The sequence below is a fragment of the Uranotaenia lowii genome, chromosome 1, assembly GCF_029784155.1.
Source record: "Uranotaenia lowii strain MFRU-FL chromosome 1, ASM2978415v1, whole genome shotgun sequence".
Classification (NCBI taxonomy): domain Eukaryota; kingdom Metazoa; phylum Arthropoda; class Insecta; order Diptera; family Culicidae; genus Uranotaenia; species Uranotaenia lowii.
Window position 1 is genome coordinate 215,974,892 of NC_073691.1, and position 18,545 is coordinate 215,993,436.

Genomic DNA, 18,545 nt, shown 5'->3' on the forward strand with positions numbered 1-18,545 from the left:
TGGTTTTAGGAAAACCTCCTTGGGGAAGCGGTTGGGGAAGTTTTCCTGAAAACAAGGAAGACTTTGATATGCTCTCTATTCCTTGAACCTTGCTAGAAGCCAGACGTGGAAAAAGCGTAGTAGATACTTAAAAAATTGTCGGTTGAAAGTCGGTCGTAGCAATTGATCAAATAAATGATCAAGAAAATAGATCGCAGTAGTGTGGAAAGTGATAAGTGGAATCCGCACGCAGGAAACCAACTGGTCGTGGACCCAGAGGAGGCTACTACGACGACCTATGTATGGACACCCGGAGGACGTAACTTGGCAATACGTTGGTAAGTCATTTTACTTTTTGGACATTGAGATTGAGATGCGCTTATACGAATTTTCAAAGAGCCGATCTTGATTCCCAATGATATTGCCAATTGAGCGCGAAAATAAAAACTGTCCCCCCCCTGGGGTAAGAGTCCGGGCAAATTAATTGGTCCGCTAGCACATCCACAATAGCAAATTTAAAAATAAAGAGAAATCGATCCACTAGGTAACAATCATCACACGCTAAACGGAAACGATTCAAACTCGAGTTCGGAGCAACCCTGCAGTGCTGCCTGCTATTCTGAGTGGATAACTCAGAATATTCACACAGAAATGAGTAGTTATCTCATTTACTAATTTCAGAATGAGTACTTTCCCGGATAGGGAATATGATAAGTGGAAAGTGCGACAATGTGCAATCGCTAACGAATTGTGTAGTTATGTAATGAGTGGATTGACGAAACATGAATAAATATAACTCTGTTTCACCATTGAAACCTACGTTTTCAACAGGTTATGGGCCCAGATTAATCTGGATTGGAACAAAGAGTTAGTGTGAGGAGTTGTACTTGTGGTTAGCAAGTGGACCAGCAAGTCTACGACTAGCCCCCCCGCCAGATTTCGGGGAGGTTCGCGTATAAAGAGGGTTACTCCTGATGCTGTCTCGAGCCACGTTTGGGTTAGCAAGTGTGAGTTCAGGACCGATGATTGGGAGGAGTATCAAGATCCACAACCGGGATGGTTCTGCGCGAAGGTCGGGAGATTCACTCAGGAACGATTGGGTAGAGCTGATAGCAGAGAGGGTTACTCTGAGCTAATTCAAGCACAGACGACCACCAGCGCAGAGGCCACGAGATGCTCCAGGTTAGCCAGAAGCTGCCACTGGAGTTCGAGGATGGGAAGTCGGATTCCGAGAGGGTTAGTTTCGATGCCATCACGAGACACGTTGCGGTTAGCAGTATGAGTTCATATCCGATGGCCGGGAGGAGGACTTTCGGGATCTGCAACCAGGATTGGTCACGGTCTAATGATCCAGATGGAGGGTTAGCCCGGGTCAGAGTTTGGAAGACCGCCATCGACAAAGGAATGGCAGCCATGGAAGAGAACGGGAATTGGCGTGGACGAAGCTTAAAAATTGTGAGGTTATCACCAAGCAGTCTTTCAGTGATTTGATCGGTTGTTGCGTATTCTGTGATATCGGCCGGACCACACTGTTTTCAAATTTTGTATTACCTAAATATTCGGGGCAAACCCGAATTTAAGAGGGGAATCTGGCAACCTTAGGATAGAACAGGTAGTAGGGGAATCTCCAACCAGGAAGAACGTGAATCTTAAAGTCCTTTTCGACTCGAGTAGGACGACGTCTGGTGACGAGCACCGACCTCTAGAAGACAATAGAGCTAAAATGTTTTGTTGAAATGATAAAGTGGGAACGACCTGTTCAACCTGTCCGGGGGAAATGCCTCGAAGGTACTCGCACTGGAACTCTTTGCATTGCTTACTGTTTTATGGAAGTTGAAATGACCAAAAAGTTGGTAGCACTCATGAGTCAGTTTACCAGGCAGTTAGCCAATCAGTCCGTTTGTCAGACAGTCAATTCAGATTGACAATCAGAGAGTCAGTCGTGTCTTCAACCAGTTAGTTTAATGGTCAGAGTCAGTCGAACCGCTAATCAGTAAATTACTTTTGTCATGTTGTCAAGTCAGTAATCTTATAAAAAAATCAGTCAATTAGTCACTCAGTCAAAAAATCAGACAGTGATTTGGTTAACTTATTAGTCAGCCAGTCTATAAATAAGCTAGTCAGTTATTCAGTCAATCAATCGTTCAGAATTGTCTTTGAGTCATTCAATCTGTCGAATAATCTTTGTTGTCACCATGATTTCAATTATGTAGGGTGTAGTTTCCTAAACTTTGTAAACTACATTGGAATTTCAATCTCAAAGTCCCTTGTCCCTTGTCCAAAAATCGATAACGAATCCGCGATGAAACAAACAAACGATAACAACACTCAGACCAATTTTTTTTCTCCTGCCGTCGAATGGTGGAAATGAAACGTGTAAAAGTGTATGATTTGGATGATTCTTTTTTTTTTCCTATTGATTTGAACCATTTCCCATCATCAGCCGTAGATGGGCAATTTGGATCTGTTGAATTTGGATATTGAAAAAACACATAAATCTGAATTGAAATAACACCTGGCTGGCTGAGCTGTACACTGACCGTGGTGGTTCGGAAAGGACTTTGGGTGTGGTATGGGGGGATGATTAGTTCGGGAATGGTTTCGAATCGGTGGCACACTACAGGAGAGTGGGGTTCAACGGGATTGCAGTGATGATCCATTTTTTTATTATCTGGATTGGAGGCATTTAAGAAGGTCGGCACTAACATGTAACTTCTACCTTAACTGCTAAATGTTTGGATTTTTTGAAACTGCGTTTGCTCGCGATGTGAAGTGATAAATTATGATTCGATTCGAGCGAAACAACATGTGTTCTATTGTGTGTGGGGAGTAATAGTAGCACATCGAATAAACAATACGCTTGAACGACGCATCAACAAATGTAGTGAGAAACACCATCGTGTCACGTGGCGAGTGTTTCCGGGTTTTTTTTTTGCTTAAATTGCTAACACTGAAACTAACAAATTTAATCTTTATCGTTAATGAATTTGTGAGGGTGATTTCTTTCTTTCTTTTGCATGTGATTACTTTTTTTTCAAAACAAGTGATGTTTGAACTTCTACTTTGATTGTTTGATTGAAACAAGAATCCGGTGTGTGTGATCTGTAAAAATTCCATTAGCAGCAATCATCGGGACCGGGATGTGTTCTTTTTTGCTTCGGATTTGTAATTAAGAGGATGTGTACAGTACAATGTGAGATGTGTGGGCATACATATATCATCGATTTTTGTCGGTGTGTTTACAGACGACGCTCTGGTCGGTTTAATTCACTATCTCTCGTGTGTGTGTGTTTGTTTAAAGTGTCTGTACTAGACCAGCAAGTACATCTGTATGTATATGGATACTCACTCAGGTGGCGATCCGCGCAGGTTGAAGGCGGTGAACGTGACGTCCACTTCGCTGGCCAGGACCTGCTAGGAAGATGTACAAACACTGCCTCGAATGGTTGACCTGGTTGGAGAGCAGCGGTGCGTTGAATGTCCCATTGGAAGGACCGCCAGCCCTCGAAACGAACGTTTGGTCACACTCTGTGTTGCGATGGGGGAAAGAAAAAAGAAACAGAAAAAAAGACACCAGTTATCATCATCAGTTTGCATCAGCACTGCGGAGACCATGTGAGGTTTTATCTTTTTAGCTCAACAGTGAGAGGTGGATAGACACAGAGTAGAGTAGAGTTAGGTTAGGCGTCCAGAGTACATATAAGTGAATGAGAAAACACGTGGACATCAACGGGTGGTTAGAAAGGTAAAATATTCATACGGGCTTTCTTTTCTTATGGAACAGAGCTAACATTGACACAGACAGAATGGATGAGGTTTGAAACGTGCATGGCTAACATTGTTATCACCAGTTTGTTTAAAATGAAGCTTTTTGCAACATTGAAATAACGAGGAATCATGAAACAGGTTTGTGGTTTATCTAGTTTATTTAATATGCCTGACTGTTATATTTTAAACCAAACTAGTAAACTTATTAAATATTTTTTACTTCATGGCGAAATTTATTTTTCAGATTAGAATTCGTAGATTTACAAAACTAATCTTAGAGATTTCTTCATGACAAAATGTTTAATTTCCAAATGTCCTACAAAAATGACAAAAATTTTAGAAATCACAAAAATTAAAAAAAATTACAACAAACAGAATATCAAATATGAGAAGACTAACAAAATGGACAAATATGTAATACGTGACAAAAATGACAAAAATGACAAGAATGACAAGAATGACAAGAATGACAAAAATGATAAAAAAATATAAGATTGACAAAAATATCAGAAATGACAAAAATGACAAAAATGACAAAAATGACAAAAATGACAAAAAATGACAAAAATGACAAAAATGACAAAAATGACAAAAATGACAAAAATGACAAAAATGACAAAAATGACAAAAATGACAAAAATGACAAAAATGACAAAAATGACAAAAATGACAAAAATGACAAAAATGACAAAAATGACAAAAATGACAAAAATGACAAAAATGACAAAAATGACAAAAATGACAAAAATGACAAAAATGACAAAAATGACAAAAATGACAAAAATGACAAAAATGACAAAAATGACAAAAATGACAAAAATGACAAAAATGACAAAAATGACAAAAATGACAAAAATGACAAAAATGACAAAAATGACAAAAATGACAAAAATGACAAAAATGACAAAAATGACAAAAATGACAAAAATGACAACAATGACAAAAATGACAAAAATGACAAAAATGACAAAAATGACAAAAATGACAAAAATGACAAAAATGACAAAAATGACAAAAATGACAAAAATGACAAAAATGACAAAAATGACAAAAATGACAAAAATGACAAAAATGACAAAAATGACAAAAATGACAAAAATGACAAAAATGGCAAAAATGACAAAAATGACAAAAATGACAAAAATGACAAAAATGACAAAAATGACAAAAACGACAAAAAAGACAAAAATTACAAAAATTACAAAAAATGACAAAAATGAAAAAAAATGACAAAAATTACAGAAATGGAAAAAATGACAAAAATGAAAAAAATGGCAAAAATGACAAAAATGACAAAAATGGCAAAAATGGCAAAATGAAAAAAATGACAAAAATGACAAAAATGACAAAAATGACAAAAATGACAAAAATGACAAAAATGACAAAAATGACAAAAACGACAAAAATGACAAAAATGACAAAAATGACAAAAATGACAAACATGACAAAAATGACAAACATGACAAAAATGACAAAAATGACAACAATGACAAAAATGACAAAAATGACAAAAATGACAAAAATGACAAAAATGACAAAAATGACAAAAATGACAAAAATGACAAAAATGACAAAAATGACAAAAATGACAAAAATGACAAAAATGACAAAAATGACAAAAATGACAAAAATGACAAAAATTACCAAAATGACAAAAATGACAAAAATGACCAAAATGACCAAAATGACCAAAATGACAAAAAAGACAAAAAATAATAAAAGTCACACAAATGACAAAAATGACAAAAATGACAAAAATGACAAAAATGACAAAAATGACAAAAATGACAAAAATGACAAAAATGACAAAAATGACAAAAATGACAAAAATGACAAAAATGACAAAAATGACAAGAATGACAAGAATGACAAGAATGACAAGAATGACAAGAATGACAAAAATGACAAAAATGACAAAAATGACAAAAATTACCAAAATGACAAAAATGACAAAAATGACAAAAATGACAAAAAATTAGGAAAATCGAAATTTTGTGTTATTTTGAAATAAATTTCTTTCATCAAAAATGGATTTTCTAGAACTTTGCTGTTTTTCCGAAAATCGGACGGGTTTCCCAGTTGCATTAGATTTTTGGCAAATTTTTTTTTGGAAATTCGCTATATTCGCTATCTCGAAATTTTTTTCTTGAAATCATCCAAGAACGAAGTGGATAACTAAATTCGCCTTAAATAAAAATCGCTTTGTACCGTTAATTGCTGGTTCAATAATTCTATTCAAATTTCTTCTAAATTTGATTAAGTCTGTCGTTGTTGACGTCGTTTATCAGGAAATTGAATCTTTCAGAACGCTTTTACACGGTGTCACGTGTTCTGATGGAACTGAAATTTATGTCTCTAAACAAATTAGTTTGCATTTTATTGTCCCGTGCATCTGGTTCTGTCATTAGATTTAAATTGTTGATACACACAGCAGGAAGGAGGAATCTCCTGAAAAAGAGCCACACGTGATCCGGTAGCATTATCGGTGTAGGGATGCTGGATTTTGCACATCCATGATGCTGGTACCTACGACGTCAAAAGGGATAAACATTTATGCTGGTTGAGTGTGTGTAGAAAAAAAAAAACTACAAGAATGAAGCTTTCGTTGTTTCATTTTTCCACTTGGATGTTGCTCAAAATGTTCAGGAATTTTCTCTCCCTCGAATGCAGAACGCAAGCAGAGCGGGCAGGAAAAAGTTGAAACAAAAACTCGGAAATTGTTGGATGTAGCACGGTTTGCGCGATCGAGTCGCGTGAAGTGCAGCAGCAATTCGATAATTGAATTCGAAACAACAGTTTACACCGATTGTGCTGCCGGGGGTGAGGGTTGAATTTTCTGATGGATATTGAATGAAAGCTTTTTGAGAGGCTGTTGTTATTTTCACTGGAATGAGAATAGCCAGATAACCGTACGGAAAACTCGTAAAGTATTTTTTGGTGAGAAAACAATTTAAATTCTAGATCGATTTCAAATAACTTTTAAAGTTAACCTCAACATTCGAAGCGAACCACCAATATTCGAAATAACCGCACAATTGTAGTTAATTTTTAAGCAAAACTGAAACGATTCATTCAATGTTACAGCTTTTACGTGCCGCCGAGCTGCAGTAAAAGGTAAACATCTTCGGAGTCCAGATTTGCCTAAACGAACTCAATTTGAAGTTTCCGTTTTATTTTAACGAGTTTCTTTACGATTGTCGTTAGTGTTTTTGTTGTTGTGTTGAGTGGATCCACCGGAAAGCCATTTTCACCAGCTGTTTCGTTTATGACCGATGAAGAAGAAACAAAAAACACAGAAATCAACCTTCCAGTTGTCCTCTGCTGATTTGGTTCCGACAAATGGTTGGTCGTCAGTCAGTCACTCAGCGCGGAACAGTTTCGTTGTTTTCAGTCGACATGCACAAAAATGGGTAACCTTTTACCCAGTCAGTGCCTGTGGGTGAAGTGACGTCGTGAAATAACGAATGCCATCACGTACCGGTCCAGCCATTCATCCCTCTCGTGAGATGGAGCACGAAGGAAAAGTTTTAATTGAAGTAACTTAGTTTGATCCACTTTCACCGAGTATGTTTTTTTTTCAATTTTTAGAACAACTTCCACTGGACATATAATTTTTTTTTTCAATACTATTTGCTTTTTATTTAAAAAAATGAAGTCAAAACGTGATGCTCTGGTATGTATGTATGAAACTTTTATACTGTTTATTTTCAAAGCTGGCTTTTGATCAATCATCGACTGTTGATAGAGTGCAGATCTGGAATTTGTCATTTCTTTTCTTTTAAAAACTCCGTCAAACGTGCGAAAATCAGTCATAGTATTGCTTGATTATTATTTTATCTCAAAACCTGACAAAATCTGGGTATTTGATTTCAAAATTGTCGACCAAAAATCCGGACAATATCTGGACAAATTTGGTTCAAGACCCAGAAATTATATAACGAATTCATGGAAAAAATATTTTTTCATCAAAATTTATCAAAGCATTTGAAATCCTATTATGATTATTTTATGAAACTTGCCCAAAAAACTTCATTGTGGATGCATAAATATTATTTTTTACAGCATAATTTATTTGTTTTAGTTTGATTTGAGAATGGCAACCTGGCAACCTTACCTTAGATGTTTAAATAATCACCATTACCTTAGATGTTTAATAATCATCATCAAACAAAAAATCATTTTTTTATCTTTTGCTAAAAAAATATTCCTAAGCATCTGTTCTACTAATGTTTTCATTTTGAATGCATTTATTGAGTGTTTAATTGTTGCATCGTATTAAAGAACTTTCATAGCATTTATTTTTTACTCATTTTGTTCGGTTGAAAAATACAACACAATTTCGAGTAAAATTTATAATTATTTTCTCATGTTTTGATTTCCGTCCTGGAACCCTTTCTGAATGTTTTTCCCCAAGACAACACGTTTATAAAAAAAAAAACCTGCAGATTATTTGAACAAGGAACGATAAAGACAAACTTTCTGGCAAATTGAATCAACTTTTGCAACAGTGACGTCACAATCTATATCTACCACTTTTAAAGCAGGGCGGCCTTGACACTTCCTTCTTCAAATATTCCTTGAGGACAGTAGGCGTTGTTTGATTTGCAGCTGACAAAAAAAAAATCGTTTCAATTGATAAGTTATTCAAATGCATATCCAGTCAGTAGAAATCTATTCAACTTTGGCGTGGCTAAACATCAATTTTATCAATGGATGGAATTCCCATTATTTCTTTGAAAAAAAAAACGGAATCGTTTCACTAAAATTCACACATGACATGGGCTAGTGTAATTTAAAACATTGGAAGGTTGATAAAAGAACGAATCAGTCAACCGGATGAAAATACTAGTTTTTAGCAGCTCATCCGGTGTGAGTACTTTGGATCAACCTTAACTTACTGTATAGGTTAAGGCAGTGTCACCCCTATTCCGACCTTATTTATTGCAAATAATAAGCTGTTGCGGAGCAAAGTGTGATGTACGTTAACAAGTTTTCCTTTCTCGCTCTTTTTAACTATGATAAGAGCAAGTTCACTCGTATTGGGAAAAAGTGGAAGAAATTTTGACACTTCACATTTTGAAAATTTAACCTTGCGAAAATGTTTTTAAGATCTTTGGGCGTTGTATTTTTTTACAGCACTGTTTCTATTTCAGCCGTATGCGATAGAAATATTGGTATTTTTGCATCACAGCATGCGAAAATACAACACGTGTTGTAAAAAAACTTGAAGGCCACAGATCTTGAAAATGTTTTTGCATGGAAAAATTTTCAAAATGTGATTAAAGGGTCAAAATTTCTACCACCTTTTCCCAGTAAACTTGCTCTAACAGTTCAAATAAGTCCTGAATATTTGAATATCAAACAAAGAATTGGCTTTATTTTTCTAATTTTCAAATGACACGAGTTTCCTTGTTACTGAGATCAGACTGCTAACATTTCTCCCTTCTAAGTCCAGAACACCAGGTAAATCTCGAAACGGCAGGGCATCCTAACGATTCGTTGCGGTCTGGCTCGTTCAGGAAAGCTTGAATTTGGTCGATTTTAGATTCATCTACTTAACGTGTTCCTCCAGCTTCTGCATCCACGAACTCTTTACTGCGAGCAGACCATTGTGGCTCAAAGGTGTCCTCGAATATAACAGATGAAGAATCTGATGTATCCTCTGTCATATTCATACTGAAATATGTTAATTTTAATGTTTAGTAATGAAATGAGGATTTTAAGGATATTTTCTGCAGTAAAATATGCACCCGTCGACAGTTTTAATTTTTCTTGTTTTTTTTCATGTAGTTTTTGTGCTAATCGTAAAAAAAAAACAACCTTAAAATTCCTTCTACGCAAATATGGTTTTACGTCAGAACAAAAGATTTTTCGTATCGGTTTTTTTACGAAACGTACGTTGAACAATTTTAACACCATGATTAAAAAAAAAAACGATCCATACATAACCAGAGAAAATCTAGAGTTAGCTTTGGTTAGGTCGTATGAACCAATGTAAACAAAATGATTGATAAACAAACTTTAACAAAATGATTTAAATCTAGGACGTAAAATAACTTTCTCATTTTCGAGTGCAACTTGGTTTTTGCGACGTTTGCGACGGAAATTATGAATTTTTTTCCCAAAATGCTTCGGTAAAAAAAATTAAAGTTTTCAGCGAAATTCGTTCTCGATGATGGTTTAAGCTACATATCTCTGTAGAATGGGTGGTTCTCATAAGATGCGGGGTAAGTTCAAGTGATGTTTTTATGACTTAACAAATTTTTAGCATCATATTTTGTTTCCACAGTGGCCACCGTCATCATTGGATAAGTTTCCGCAACTGAACGGTCATTGGAGTTAGAGGCAGTAACGAGCCGATCACATCCGCATATAGAAACTTGATGGAGAGTTCTTCGCAGCCCCGATTTCAAGCTGCTGCAGCAATGGAGAGGAGATTGCTCCAATGCAGAAGGGTATAGATTTTGAAAGGACTTGATTTGATAGCAAGGGCCCGCTCTACGATTGTCGTGCAATTCATATACAATGGTTCTGTAGAGCGCATGTCACCCGCAGGGATCCAGACAATGTTCCAGGGATTGAAACGTAAGTCCTCTTTCTATTTTGCTTTTTTAGGCGATTGCCACTTATGAAAAATCCACCAAATCACATGGACATTCTGCAGAAAGCCGAATCATGTTCGAATTTATGAACTTGAAGCAAGTGAGCAGAAATAAGCTAATTTTAAGACAACATTAAGCAAGCTTTAAGATAAAGTTTAAGAATTTGCAAAACGACGTTTACGCCAAATCCGTGATGCAGAAGGTGGTAGGTGCATAATTACACGAACAACTTAATTCACGATTGTGTTGATTATACTAGTGTGTTTCTTATTTATTTTTGAATCGAAAACAGAATTTTTAAGACAGTTTGATCCATATTATATATACTAGAATTAAAAATGTGTTATGATATTTCAACAGCGATTTTTTCGAAACACCTCAGGTTATCCTGCTCAGTTAGTACACTGGTTAAGGTGTCGGATTAGCAAGACGACATAAAAATGGTGTTTTGAGTTCGATTCTCACTTCCCTACGGCACTGTGTTTACACCTCAGGTGGAATCAAAACAAACTCTAGAAATACCGGATTGTGCACCAATTCGTCCGCTCAAACTTCTTCTGCCACATTCTTGTATACAAGTCCGCTGCAAGATTTGTATAGAAATTTCAAATTTAGAAAATTATTATACCTCCAATAACTTTGAATTTTGTATTTTGAAATGGTTCTAAATTTTTTAAAGAAATAAATGTCTCGCTCATGTAACATATGTATGCATGAAAGAAGTGTCAAAGTCACTTAAACTGCTTTGGCTTTGGGCGACTTCTGATTTTATCAGATTGATTTTAAAATCCTTTATCCCGGCCATAAGCTCAACATTTTATGCAAATTATCTAAAGATTGTTCTTAAAAATCACTGTTTCTCAAATTTTTATACGACAAATCTTAAATAATTGTATTTCATGTCAACAGCGAACTCCTTGATTTTGATAAAAACATTGTCAAAAAATTGTAAACTTCGACCCTAGATCCCAAAAAAAAACTAACTCGGAGGTTGCAAGACCCAAAATATTGCTTATCTTATGTACACTTTTCTCAGAAATTCAAACCTGCCGTCGATTTGGATCGGAGACTGAAGCTTCATTTGGCCCTTGTTTTCCGAAAAAATAAACAGTCATAATTTCGTGGAACTTAATTTGATCATAACATTTTTTCTGCCGGAGAATTGTAAGGGAACATTTCAATGTGATGTAAATGTTTCTAGAAGATTGATGATATGCTAAAAAGGTGACATTCATTACAAATAATTCCACTTTCATGAAAAAGGTATTTTTATCAAGTTTCTTTTTGAAAAGATAAATTATTATACAAAATTGTACATCTTGAGCATAAATCAGCATCGTTTTTAAGCTTCTTATTGATTTTCCTTTTGTAAAAATCGATGAACTTCCAAGTGATTTCTTCAGGGAGGTAAAGAGGGGCAAAGCAGATAGTGTCCTTTTATCTTTTCTTCTGTAAATAGGCACTTAAAATAACGTTTCAATACCAATCAGTTCATTCTATGGAATTTCAATAAAATAACATTTTATGTTGGTTGAACTATAAAGGAAAAGGCTCAATACTAGGCAAATAAGGTTCAAATAACACTCCATTGAGATAGCTCCGGTTAAATTCAGAGACAGACTTGAGTTTCTGAAAAAATTTCACGTGTGATAACTGATAAATGCTATTCCAGACTCTCAAACCAGCGGCTTCGTACTCTTTTTTAGATTTTTGGTTCGAATTTTCCCATTGTGCATTGTGCGGTTTATATGGAAGACCCTCCTCAAAATTGCATTGCATTTGAATTAAAAGTTCTCATAATAAGCTTTCGTAACAAATATTAGCCTCTTTGACCACATGGTGGCTGATCCTTAAGAAGGTTTTTAAAATGTGCAACGATATTAAAATTTCAGCTTAATTTTAAAGTTGAAATCATCATAGTAAGCGATTGATTCAGTGTTTTTCTAGCATTATTGGATATAATTTAACCGTGCATATTTATCCAAAAACCTGTAAAATCCTGGCAGGCACTGGATTCCGAAAATTTCAACTAAAACCCGGACAATATCCTCGCAAATCCGGCCGAATTAAAAAAAAATGAAAGATAAACACATTAAAAATATCTTTACTCATGGAGGCACATCAGTGGCGTTCAAATTTATTTTACAAACACGATAAATATTTTCAAATTAATTTAAACGAAACAAGCTCGACGGATTTATCCACAATATCATCAAATTCCAACACAAAAAATCAAATTTAGTTCACACGTCTAATTAATTTTTTTTATTATTTGATGCAAAAAACATAAATTCTGTGAACTAAATTTGAATTTTTTGTTTGGATTTTGCAGTGATTGTGGATAAATCCGGGATTTTTCCTTTTTATTCAGGCAACTGGACCAGACCGGACTTTTCCCATTTTTTTTTTTTTGGAAAATCCGGTCAAACCCGAATGAGACCGGGCAACCTGGGATGGCTTATAGATCATATTACAAATATGATTTGTTCATTAGAGCACCTGTATCCGTGGTCTGAACTGGTCTGTTTGGACCAGGTTTGGCTAGTAGGCGTTGACCTGTATGGTACCCATCTTGTTTGTTCTTCTCTACGAATAGTTTGTTTGAATTTGGAATTGGAATTTGAAGGCGAACACGTAAAGAGTAGAATTCGTTAATTCATGCCCTGACAATCAGTTCATCGAAGAATGGAGGTCGGCCTGAATGGAGGCTAAATTGATGCTAGGCCAATTGTGCGTAAGTATGGAACTTCACTGTATTTGAACTATTACTTTAGATCGTCAGAATCATTCCGATAATCAAAAGGATCACATTGCCAGAATTTTTATAGCACGTAACCGGGCCAGACATTTGATTTCAAAATTGTCGACCAAAAATCCGTGCGATATCCAGGCAAATTGAATAAATCCAGACAAAAACCGGGCTTTTTTCAATGATATCCGGGCAACCAGGCTGGACTAAACTTTTTCAAATTTTGTATTAAATATCCAGGAAAACCCGGATAACATGGGGCAATCAGGCAACCCAAGACATGACATATCATTTCTTGAAAATTGTTTGCATAAAATTGTCGACATACAGAAACAAAAATTTCCAAAGCTATTGAGAAACGCTACATGATAACAAATTAGATGTGAAGTATTTATTCAAAAAGATTATTTTTAAGTTTTGCATGTAATGAGAAAAAAATTAGTTCAAGTAGGCGTTGCCTTGCAAGGACATAACAATTTTCGCTTCGTACAATAAGCGTTTTTTTCGGAAATAAAAACTAGTATAAATACAATTATTCTAACATGGAATCCTCGAGTCATTCAGTGTCTGGCAGTGCTCGTAGTCAGACGTGTTTTTCCCATAGCCTACTGTGATTCGATTAAGTGAAGTTTTCTTTTCCACGCGTTGGAATTACCGCGAACGTCGCGACCCTTGGCGTGCCTTCTAGAATTGGCGCAAAAACCAACCATGGCTGGTATAAAGCCACCTGTGTCTTCCCCGCTGGAGGAGATGTCCGATAGTGATTCCTCAGAACAGGGAACTGCTGCGTATCCAAAGAGGAAGAAAAAGATAAACATCGAAGATCCAACTGCTGTAAAACCCACTGGCGCGATTCCAAAACGAACCCGAAAACAGGCCAAGTTCGAGGAGCTTCCAGAACCAACACCGAGCAGACTGCTGAAAAGCAATAAGTTTGCTATGCTCGCAATAGAAGAAGGTAACCTAGAACCCACTACGAAAAAAGAGCGTGTCCCCCCGCTTTTTACGCCGATGAAAGACCTACTGCTGTTGCAATCGGAGCTTTCCCAGCTGTCCCTCAAGCCGCTCTTTAAAAAATGCAGCATCGGCACGAAAATCGTGTGTACCAGCCTAGACGAGTATCAAAAAGTAAGTGAACTGCTCACCAATAACAAATTGCCGTACTACACACACGATAATCCATCAACGAAGCCATTAAAAATTGTGCTGCGAGGCTTACCTGCTTTTGATGAAGAGAAGGTCCTAACTGAGCTTAAAAATTTGGGGCTTAAGCCTCAGGCGGTTTTCCCCATGTCTCGCCGATCGCAGGTGTGCAAAGATGACCCGTTTCGCGATGAGCTGTTCCTCATACATTTTACCAAGGGTACAACAACAATTGGTGCGCTCCGCAATATTAAGGAATTATTTCGTGTCATTATCCAGTGGGAACCATACCGCCCCCAACACAGAGACGTCACTCAATGCACCAACTGTCTTTGGTTTGGCCACGGTACCAGAAACTGCAAGATGCTACCGCGCTGTGACAATTGTGCTGAAAATCATCTGTCAGCGACTTGTGAACAGGATGATGACATTGCACCGAAATGCGCAAACTGCAGCGGAAACCATCGAGCCACTAATCGCATTTGCCCAAAACGTGTGGAATTTATTCGTATCCGCAAACAGGCATCGACTTCCAAACAACCCGGCCGAGTTCGGAAACCTTCACCTATCATCAATTCGGACCACTTCCCGCAGCTCAAACCTCGTGCAGTGGTTCCTGTGCTGAGCCCGCTACCTCTTCCAAACAACAACCAGCAAAATCGCAGCCATCCAGCTGCGATAAAATCGGTCCAGCCGCGCCTCACCATCGCCTCAGCTCATCAACCAACCACTCCTACTCCTGGGCTTTCCTACGCCAGTGTTACTGCCGGCCCCTCCATCAGTGACGACTCCCCACTCTCAACAGAAGAACTCGTCGCAATCATTACGACTGCAATAGACATCAAGCGCAAATATAAAACCCGCAGTCAACAACTGGCTGCAATTGTCGCTCTCATCGATCAATATGGACCGTAGGTCCATCACGATAGTCAATTGGAACGCTTGCTCTCTGCGGAACAAGCATTTCGAGCTGCTTGAATTCCTCAATGAGAATTCCATCGACGTCGCCATCATCACCGAAACTCATCTCAAACCGGATGTCAATATTCATCTACCGAATTTCCGACTTGTGCGACTTGACAGAATCACCGAAGGAGGTGGAGGGGTGGCCGTTGCAGTGAGGCGCAACATCAGCTGCCGTCTATTGCCGAGCTTCCAACTAAAAATGATCGAAGCTATTGGAGTTGAGATCGTAACATCATTTGGTCCCATCGTCATCATCGCAGTTTATTGTCCAAAGCAAGCATCCACAAAAGATGGTACTGTTACCCTCTTACGTAGCGATCTGGCTAAGCTGACAAGGCGGCGGGCTAAATTCATCATCGGTGGCGACCTGAACGCCCGGCACGAGCTCTGGGGTAATCGAACGAGGAATCGAAACGGAAACATCCTGGCCCAAGACCTTGAAACTGGTCACTACAACATCTTGGCGCCGGAATCCCCGACCAGACTATCCAGATCGGGGGTTCATTCTGTTCTTGACATCTTCATTTCCAACATGGCCATCGCAGAAGTTCCCGAGGTGCGCGAAGAACTATCTTCCGACCACTATCCGGTGGTACTGAAACTGGGCGCCACTGCTGAAACGGTGGCCAGCTACCCACGGCGAAACTACCACCGTGCCAACTGGACCGAGTTCGAGCGAATCATCGAGGCAAATATCAACACCAATCAACCTCTGGACTCCATTGAAGGCATCGACCAGGCGCTGGAATCCCTCCAACGAGCGATTGCCGTCGCACGAGAATCGGCGGTCCCGGTGCAGCTGAATCAGGTGAGTACCTCTCTCCAAATAGACATCAATACCAAAAACTTGATTAGACTCCGGAATATATACCGACGCCAGTATCAGCGCACAGGTAACCACATTAAGAAGGTCTTGGCCAATCGACTTTCCAAGATAATACAAGATCGAATACAAGAACTGAAAAATAAAGAATTCCGCAACAAGATCCGCCAAATTCCCCCAAATTCCAAACCTTTTTGGTCCTTGACCAAAATCTTGAAAAAGAAACCAAAACCAATTCCTCCGCTTGTTTCGACTGAAAACGACACTCTTCTCATTACCCCCCTCGAGAAAGCAAACGCTTTAGGGCGTCAATTTGTTTCGTCACACAACTTGGGTTCCAATATTACAAGCCCATTCGAATCACTGGTTGAAGAAGGAGTCGCTGCTGTCGATTCAAACAGTTTACTCTCAGAGGAAGCAAGAGTTACTGCTGATGAGCTCACTGAACTTATCAAAAAATCCAAGAATATGAAGGCCCCCGGTTTTGACAACACCTTCAACATCGAACTAAAGCATCTGAGCCATGACACATTTGCTTTCCTAGCTAATATATTTAACAGCTGTTGGATGCGTGGTTATTTCCCATCAGGGTGGAAGTTGGCCAAAGTTATACCGATACTAAAGCCGGGGAAAGATCCTACTGCCCCTTTGAGCTACCGCCCCATAAGCTTGCTCTCTGCTCTTTCCAAGCTATTTGAAAAGACAATTCATAGCCGTTTGATCACTTTTGCTGATGAAAATCACGTTATCCCCGACGAACAGTTTGGATTTCGCAAAGGCAGATCCACAATCCATCAACTAAATCGGGTTACCAACATTATTCAGCGTAACAAATCAGTTTCCAAAACAACCGCAATGGCGCTCTTGGATATTGAAAAAGCCTTCGACAATGTCTGGCATGACGGCCTGGTATACAAACTGCAGCGCCTCAATTTCCCACTTTATCTGATAAAGATCATAAAGAGCTACCTCTCAGACAGGGCATTCCGGGTTTCTCTACAAGGAGTGAGCTCAGAACAATTCAACATCGATGCGGGTGTGCCTCAAGGTAGCATCTTGGGGCCACTACTCTATAACATCTACACCTCCGATATCCCACCCCTTCCTGGAGATGGCGTTACGTCCCAATACGCGGATGACACTGCGATCATGTATAAGGGTCGCAATATCCGAGCTCTAACAAACAAATTACAGAGAGGCCTGGATGCCCTAAATGACTACTACATCAGCTGGAAAATTGTTATCAATTCAGCCAAGACTAAAATCATCGTGTTCCCACACTCGAGATCGCCTAGATTGGTTCCAGCGGCTGATTGTCAGGTACGGTTCGGTGGCTCTCTCATCGAGTGGTCCAACGAAGTTGTCTATCTCGGACTCACCTTAGATAGGCATCTAATCTTTAGAGCGCATGTTGATAAAACCATTAATAAGTGCAACACTCTTATCAAGGCATTGTACCCACTGATCTGTAGAAAGTCGAAACTGTGCCTTAAAAATCAGATGGCTATCTATAAACAAATTGTCTATCCATCTCTGGAATATGCAGTACCGGTGTGGAGGGGCTGTGCTCAGACACACAAATTGCGGCTCCAGCGCATACAGAACAAGATCCTCAAAATGATCCTTGACCTTCCTCCTTGGACAAGAACAAGCGAAGTGCATGAACTTGCATGCATAGAAACCCTGGAAACAAAGTTTGGTACTTACTGTCTAAAATATGGAGAGAGGTGCTCTGCCTCAGAACACGCCATTATACGCGAATTGTAGATTTAAGACTGTAAATATTAGTTAGTATGGTGTAAATTAGCATAAGTAGTTAGGAAAAAATTTCAATTTAAAATCAAATGTTTCGGCATGTAAAAAAGCTCTCGTATACAATACTCAACATCTCCAATTACAAAAATACATTTTAACCAAAGATGAAATTCCTAAACAGGCAGAACACTTAAAATGTAAACTATTGTTAAAATCAAAAAACCAAAAGAAAATAAATTTGTTATTTAGTCAAAAAAAAAAAAAAAAAGACATGGAATCCAGCTGATTATAACTGCGAATGTGAGAATTGTGAAGAGCGCTGTATCGTGTTCAATAAATCCCGTGGGTATTTCGTACACCGGGAAGACGTGAGGAGTGGCAAAACGGCTTCACAAGTTTCGGTTGCAATTGGTCGCAGTATCAAAACATCATTTGCTCTGCTCCTGCCAACTTATCACAAACGGATCTGAATCAGTGAAAATTGTATCCCCTCAATAACAATTTGTTTGGTGAGATATAAATCTTTTTAGAGTTTTAGATTTTACACTTTGTTATTTTTACAAAAAAAAAAAAAAAAAAAACTATATGAAGCGTTTAGCAGGAATTCCATGCTTCATTCCATTATTTGTTCCAGTATCTTTTGGGGTATTTATCACGTTGTTGGCCTGGCCTTCATTTTTTTAGGACATCCAACTTTTTTTAATTCTTTCACCAACATAGGCAAAACATGTTAGCATCCTGTAAAATTAAAATCTTGCGT

General features: G+C 38.0%; 3 protein-coding genes across 9 annotated transcripts in view; 1 reads left to right on the forward strand and 2 right to left on the reverse strand.

Moving 5' to 3' along the window:
- The window catches only part of LOC129747875 (tolloid-like protein 2), a 61,882-nt gene extending 58,411 nt beyond the window's left edge, over positions 1-3,471 (reverse strand). For 6 of the 7 annotated variants that reach the window (XR_008737600.1, XM_055742272.1, XM_055742257.1 and 3 more), the window contains exon 1: positions 3,329-3,444. The gene's annotated coding sequence lies outside the window, so the exon portion shown is untranslated. Of the gene's footprint in view, positions 1-3,328 lie in introns of all 7 variants that reach the window. The other variant, XM_055742266.1, reaches the window with a different exon arrangement.
- LOC129747907 (uncharacterized) overlaps positions 3,366-18,545 on the reverse strand; it is a 165,194-nt gene continuing 150,014 nt past the window's right edge. The window contains exon 6 of the mRNA XM_055742312.1: positions 3,366-3,507. The gene's annotated coding sequence lies outside the window, so the exon portion shown is untranslated. The remainder of the gene's footprint in view (positions 3,508-18,545) is intronic.
- Positions 13,807-15,156, forward strand: LOC129738404 (uncharacterized). Its single transcript, XM_055729583.1, has one exon. It carries the CDS (start codon positions 13,807-13,809, stop codon positions 15,154-15,156), a length of 1,350 nt encoding a protein of 449 aa, XP_055585558.1.

Coding starts and splice junctions, on each gene's coding strand:
- LOC129738404 (XM_055729583.1), top strand. CDS start 13,807: ATGGCTGGTATAAAGCCACCTGTGTCTTCCCCGCTGGAGGAGATGTCC.